Source organism: Squalius cephalus (genome assembly GCF_949319135.1).
Source record: "Squalius cephalus genome assembly, chromosome: 14".
Classification (NCBI taxonomy): Eukaryota; Metazoa; Chordata; class Actinopteri; order Cypriniformes; family Leuciscidae; genus Squalius; species Squalius cephalus.
In genome coordinates, this window is record NC_137135.1 from 8,724,583 (window position 1) to 8,731,862 (window position 7,280).

Consider the following 7,280-nt stretch of genomic DNA (forward strand, 5'->3'; position numbering starts at 1 on the left):
TGGTTTAGGGTTAGTTGCATGTAATGTACATGTAGCATGTGTAGCAAGGACAATAAAGTGTCCCTGAATAAGTCTTCACAAAAGACTTCCAATTTCTAAATTTGTTGTAATAATTAATCAAAAATGTCAAGCTCAATTAACACACAAATGATAGTGATCACATTCTACAGAAAAACATTATTTTTGCACAAAGAAAAAAGTTTTATTTAACATTTTCTGTTTTATTAAACATTTAAAAATATAATTATTTATTATTATTAAATTACTAATTATTATTATTAAATAGAAATAGTCCAAGTCAATTCAAGTCAAGTATTATTGACTCATAATGTGTGATTTATTAAAAGTCACCAGACACACAAGAAATTATATTCCCAGTATTTATTCAGTTATCTATTCAAATTCAAATGATACTTTAGGAATTACTGAGATGAAGTAAATAATCAGCATGTATACATATGTATGATAATAATCTAAAAAAAACCCACACACATATTTGTGAAAGGAGTAACGGATTAAGTAGGATTAAAAAAAACCCAGATATTTGTTGACCATCGATCACAGTATTAAATACATTTGAGATTAAGCTTTCACAATTTCCCACAGTAAAACATTCTTTACAAATTAAGATTTTTCTTTTATACAAATCCTTTTATTATATGTACAAATCCACATTATTATGAAACAGCATAAAGATGCTTGTAGATTGTTTAGTTGGTTTTAGGATGGTGATGAGGAATATTCTAGCAGAACTTCTGGGCAGTTACGGGATAGAGGAGAGGAACAGCGATGCCCTGGTCTGGTTTCTCAAAGGCACTTATCAAATTCTTGACTTTTCGGAACAAGCGTTTAGTCTGACCCGGTGCTGTCTGTCAAAAAATAAACGAATAAATAAACAAACAAACAACAACAATATCAGTATCATTTATTTGCCATGACCCGTGAACTAGGGCAGATCAACTCAAATCTGTAAATCAGAAATAGTCCAAATATACATGTATACATGTGAGCACCCATATTTCTTTAATGTTATCTATATAAGATCTATAGCCATAATGTCACGCAGTCTCAAAATGAGATGTTGGCTTTATAGATGTTAGAGCGGAGAGATTTTTCTCTGTAAATCACTTAAATCTCAGCCCAGACAAACAATACCTTTCCACAGCTGTTTCATTCCCATTATACATTTCACATGTATACATTAGTCATTCTCAGGAAACACACAGTTTTGTAATGTTATCCTCATCAATTACTACTGACAGATTTACACAATTTCTAGTTACACATGATATATATGTGAAGAAACTATTTTTAAATGTTTGCATTGGAAAATCAGCCAATTTGTGTCTCCAGCACTCATCATAATTTAGTTGTCAAAAAAAAAAAAAAAAAACTCCACTTAAATTTAGCTGCTGTTCAAATACAAAAAGAACATCTAAATGAACAGCAATGAAGGAGTTATAATTATCGGGCTAACTGTCACAAATTTAGACAATTGTAAGATACAAAGCTAGAGTATTTTTTAAAGCTAATCATATTTCAATAATAATATCTGATGTTGCATATGAGGTTTGCTTTTGTGTAGTGTCTTTTAAAGTATCATTTTGTTCTTGAGTTCAAGATTCTCACCTCAGCCGCCCAGGAGCCCGCTGTGTCTTTCTGGAGCCGGTACGTGTAGACAAAACCTTTACACCTGGCAGTGTGAGAAATCACAGATTAATAAAAGCAAAGGCCAATAAATAGAACTTGCCCGTTTGAAATTGTACATGTGCAGTTAATATAAAAATTTTGACTTAACAATTTGTAATTGTGAAATTTTGCGTTAACTCGAGTGACACGCTTGAAATGAGCTTAAAGCTCCAAAAAATGCTGAGATTTCTTGAGGACTTACAGGACACAGAGGCAGTAGGCCCCAGGAACGCTCTCACTGTCTCGAATTAAATAGCTCCCATCTTTGCCCGCTTCACACAGACGCATCTCACACGTTTCTCGATTGATGGCCCCATGATAAACAGAAAGTGATTCCATTGTGCTGCATGCATTGTTTCTCATGCAATCACTACCAGCGAGTGATATTTGTCCCTTGGGCAGGAAATGATGAAACAAGGCAGGAAATAAGCTCTTCAAAAAATAAGACAATTTCTGCAACAATAGCAAATGCATGCAAACATTAGTAAATGGTAATTTCAGTTCATCTAGAGTTCAACTGCCATGCAGATATCTGGATGTACTGCTGAAATTATACTTTACAAATTAGTGCTGCACAATGGTGTCATTCTTTTTTGTTTTTGAAATTGTTAATATATAATACACACTGCCATCAGATAATGCCATTATTACAGAATGGTGCAAAACAGAATTCAAAGAGCCCTTTATGTTTCACACAGTATGTCCACACAATAAATCATTACAATTATATTGATTTTCAAGCAGCTTTCAAGCTGTAATCACCTCAGACTGTGCAAAGGTCTATTAGAGTGGTTTTCAGTAATAAAATAGGTCACAATTTAGACTCTGTAAATGACAACAACAAAGAAGAAAAAGAAAATAACAACAATAACAACAATTCTATGTTTTATGTTCAAGTTTCTTGTAGCATGTTTGAGAGTTGTACACGAACAAAGTGGAAAAATGCTTCTGAATCCAGTACAGACTGCCGTCACAGAACATCCCTGTCACCACTACATCCTGTCTCTGCGTGTTTGTACCTTCTTTTTTTTTTTCTTTTCTTTTTTTTTGTAGTGCGTGTATCTTTAGCTGAATGTTTTTGAAGTATATATACAAAGAAATAGATCTGCATAGTGAAAAAGACAATTTTAGACTAATTATTTCATTTGATTTATTTCAACTGATGTGGAAATGTAAATGAGTTAACAGGTCAATAAATCAGAGAATGTGGAATATACACTGAGAGTAAAAACACTGTGGAGATGTTATTGAAATGTATTATTTTGGGCTAAAAGGGGAAGTTTATTAAGAAAGAGAGGTTCTTCAGAGGCTGGTCGATTGGTGCCTGTTGTCCATAAAGTATTAATACACAGGGTTGATGCTGCATGTTGCATCGATTGGGCCCTGCTGTTATTATGATAAAAAAGAGGGCACATTGAACAAGATCGCTGTGTTAGTATGACAAGCAACTTAATGACTGTGCAAGAAGTAATATTCAGCAGAAGAAAGATCCATCTTAGGTATATATGACTTTCTTCTTTCAGACGAATACAATATATTTCTTACACAAACTAAGAATGCCTTTATTAACCCCCTGGAGCCGTGTAGAGTTCCTTTATAATGGATGGATGCACTTTTTTGAGCTTCAGTCTGATGGTTGCAATCCACTGCCATTTTAAAGCTCGGAAGCATCAGGGTCAGGGTGTTTATTAATACAAGTCCGATTGTCATTAAAGTCATATACACCTAGGATGGCTTGAGGGTGAGTAAATCATGGGCTAATTTTCATTTTAAAGTGAACTACTCCTTTAAAAGGGTTAATTCACCCGAAAAATGAAAATTATCCCATAAATAATTTACTCATCCTAAAGCCATCCTAGGTGTATATGACTTTCTTCTTTCAGCCAAACACAATCGGAATTATATAAAAAAATATAAGGCCGCCTGAAGCGAAGCAATGCATTTTTGTAAGAAAAATGTCCATATTTCTAACTTTATAAACTATAATCACTGGCTTCTGGTAACGGCCGTACGCCTGTCTAGTTCCAGTGAGAGCGTGTCCTCTGACCCGACGCATGACGTAAGAGTTTTGTTCTTGGGTTGTCAAGCAGGTTTGGTTGAGCTTCTGTTTATGTTTGCTTGTCAATGTTTAGATGTGAATAAAAGCCTAAATTAAATCTGTTCAGCATATAAAGTGATTGAGTCTCTTCAGAAAATTTTGACTAATTCATATGGATTAGTTTTATGATCTTGTTATGAACTTTTTGAAGCGCCAAAATGTCAGTTGCATAGCTGTCTATGGAGGAATATAAAGCTCTCAGATTTCATTAAAAAGATCTTCATTTGTGTTCCGAAGATGAACAAACGTCTTACGAGTTTGCAATGACATGAGGGTGAGTAAATAATGACATGTCATTTTTGGGTGAACTAACCCTTTAACTTTTTGCCTTGTTTGTTCTGTGTGTGATTTTATACTAGACTAGTTGTACAGTATGTTTGCGATTTTACGCATACCGGAAGTGTTTTGCAGACTATTTTCCAGAAATCATTGTCTGTTATCAAGAGATCTTCTCTGTATTGATTTACTGGCAGTGAGTTTGTTTGTGACTCTGTGGATGATACTACAGTATTTACTGTGTAAAAGGTATTTTTACTGACATTCTAATCTTGTTGATTCTGAGGGTTGTTGTGGTTGTTCTGTTGTCTCAAATTTTGATTTGTTGATAATATTAGTATTGGTATTTGCCTAAATATCTGTAAATTTAACATAGCTGTATATTTTAAGATGATTTAAGTACATAATGCCTCAATTTCTCCATTGAATGCAATTAGGTGGAGTTAAAAAGTGTGTAATGTTTTGGTAATGGCAGCTGTTATTATAATGACATTTTCCAGAAGTTTTATGGCTACTGCAAAGTGCAATAGTTTACACTAGTCAATTTCAGTAACACATAAATATTGCCCTCTTGTGGGCTACACAATTATGGTCATTTAAATGAATAATTAAAATGAGTTGTATTCTTCCATTCAAGAGAAGTGTATGGGACACATTTTAAGCACATATTTCCAGAGAACATTCTGGTAAGGCCAATGAGACCAATGAAAAATGTGATATTTGCAGAGGAGAGGTGGGAAAAAAGGGAAGAACCAGCACCTAAAAATTATTAATGAACGAATAAACCGAATGAAACACACACACACACACACACATATATATATATATATATATATATATATATATATATATAAGCGAATAATTAATTACTATGATAATAACGCTTGTAACCGTCTCATAAAATATATATGATATATGGTATTAAACAATAATTATTATACTATTATTGTCAGTTCCAATGACCGTTAAATGGATGAAAACAGGTTTGTTTGGTTGAACAAATGCTTTATAACAAACTTGAAACCAGTTTGTTTTATTTATTAAATTTAAATAATCAAAAACACATCTAATTACATTTAATAATTGATTGTGGATTAGATTGACAACTTATTTTATCATTAAAAATGTATTTGTAACAATGAGTCCACTGAAGGCAAGGTTAAAGAACTCAAGTGCAGTTTAATTCAAATTAAGATCAAACAAAACAAAAGGCATGGCATGAAACTCAAGACAGAAACAGACATAGACTTAAAAACAGTGGTTATAGGTAACAATACTTGACAAAGACACATGGCAAACATGAGGGCTTAAATACACACGACTAATGACTAGACAAGAGACACCTGTGAACAATGAAACAATGAACCAATGACAACATGACAACACAGAACACATGGCAGGATCACATGACTAGAACAGGGGATTACATGACAGACATGAAACAAAACCAAACTGTGACAGTATAAAACTTTTTAAGAGTAATATGTATCTTATTCAGAAATTCAGTTAAATTTAACGATTTAATTTAAAAAAAAGTGGGAAAAAAATGTATTATCAAAAATGGTGTTAATAAAATTAATACATACAACTTTAACAATTCAATTAATGTTTTAAAATGTAAACAAATGAACATTTAACTTCCATCCTTTACACAACAGAGGTTTACTAAACTAAAGCATGGACAAGTAATTAAATTCCTTAAATAATTTGTATTGATATTTTATTATTATTATTTTGAGAAGAACATTCTATTGTACAAAAGTAACATATTTCTGTCATAATTTCTTCAAGTTTTATTTTGACGTGTGTAGTGACTATTGAGCTTTAGAGTGTATTCTCAAATGAAATGACGAAATGTCTATTAAGCTTTTTTCTCATAGTAGCTCTGAAGATGTTCATGTATTCATGTCCAGATGTAGCCTGGCTAACGTCAGACCAAGTCTCAATGAGACTTGGTCTGGGAACTACGTGCGCATTTTCTCGTATTTGAGGCGTGGTTTACGAATGCCCAGAGCCGTTTATTGGGCGCTATGAATGTCTATCAAATGCGCCTGTATGTAGCTCATAGCCAATCGCTTCAATTATACCAGATGACGTATGTAGAGTGAGAGAAATTCGACGAGGAAAAAGACGATGGGTCAAAGATTTATTTGTACACGATGGCGTTTAGCGAATATTACCGTTTGTGAAAGATAAACATGAGGGTAGAAGGTAACGTCGAGTCTGATATAAACAAACTGCTTCGGTGTCGTCATCATCTTGCTGCTCCCTCCCCGTTCTGTGATTGGTTCCCTTTTTCAGGGGAAAAATTGTCCCATGGTGTCCAGACTGCCTAGCAGCGTGAATAGAATCGCGCTGCGAGCAAGGCAGTATGGGGAAACCCAGGCTAGTCCAGATGTTCATATACAGATGTTCATGTATTCATGTATTGTGAGATGGCAGATGCTGAAAAAACAATGAGCGTTATGCGTACTTGAGTATGTAAATGAAACGGCCCAGCTCATTTACAGAGATGCGCAGATCAAGCCAATTATATATTTATATAGCAGTCTTTTTGCGCTTTAATATTCAAAGACATTAGACCATGTTACATTTTGATTGCAGCTCTACTTTAGATTTATTCATCCATCCATGAATTATCGCATTTTATGTGACATATGTAAATTACATTTTCATGGCTGGATTCCAGGATTCACTCTGCATCACGAAAATCAGGGCCGTTTCTAGGCATAGGCAAACTAGGCGGTCGCCTAGGGCGCAAACAGCTGGGGGGCGCCAGTGAGAGCACCCACCACACCAAGAGATTTTTTTTCTCGCCCAAGCGAGTGGAAGAAAAATCCTTCTTTTTTTACATTTCCGATAATGGAGCGTATATTTGCACTAAGTGCCTGTCTTTTTGGCAAAAAGACGCCCATCTCTAAATATCTACAGTGGCATAGGTCGTAAGGCATGAGGTGCTTGAAAGTAGCTTTTGATGCGTTCGACTCGAGTTCGAATCCGCCTTTTGCCGAACTCGCTCTTCTCCCTTTTCCCAACACATGAGATGTAAAATTGATAGCCTAACATAAAGGTCTCTAGCGTTATATTTTGTCAACGAACTAAAATCGAAATCGTGATATGTCTTTGTGCCTTTATAAAACAGCACAAGACTTTAATTAAGTAGCCTATATAGGCATTCTGTTTGTGCTGCGTGATTTAAAGAAAAGTGCGCACTTTG

The 7,280-nt window shown here is 34.4% G+C and overlaps 1 protein-coding gene across 1 annotated transcript; it reads right to left on the reverse strand.

Annotated features, from left to right (window-relative positions):
* Window positions 1-320: 320 nt before the first annotated feature.
* On the reverse strand, window positions 321-2,083 carry sh2d1ab (SH2 domain containing 1A duplicate b). The gene is made up of 3 exons (XM_079893526.1): window positions 1,892-2,083; window positions 1,630-1,693; window positions 321-869 (listed from the first exon to the last, which is right to left on the reverse strand). Exons 1-3 carry the CDS (start codon window positions 2,050-2,052, stop codon window positions 744-746), a joined length of 351 nt encoding a protein of 116 aa, XP_079749652.1. The 5' UTR covers window positions 2,053-2,083; the 3' UTR covers window positions 321-743.
* Between the last annotated feature and the right edge of the window lie 5,197 nt (window positions 2,084-7,280).

What these genes read in the sequence shown, in the direction of transcription:
- sh2d1ab (XM_079893526.1), bottom strand. Translation starts at nt 2,052, where the DNA reads ATGAGAAACAATGCATGCAGCACAATGGAATCACTTTCTGTTTATCAT. An exon ending in GCCTACTGCCTCTGTGTCCT is followed by an intron (nt 1,694 to 1,891) that starts GTAAGTCCTCAA and finishes TCACACTGCCAG; the next exon opens with GTGTAAAGGTTTTGTCTACA. An exon ending in CGGGCTCCTGGGCGGCTGAG is followed by an intron (nt 870 to 1,629) that starts GTGAGAATCTTG and finishes ATTTTTTGACAG; the next exon opens with ACAGCACCGGGTCAGACTAA.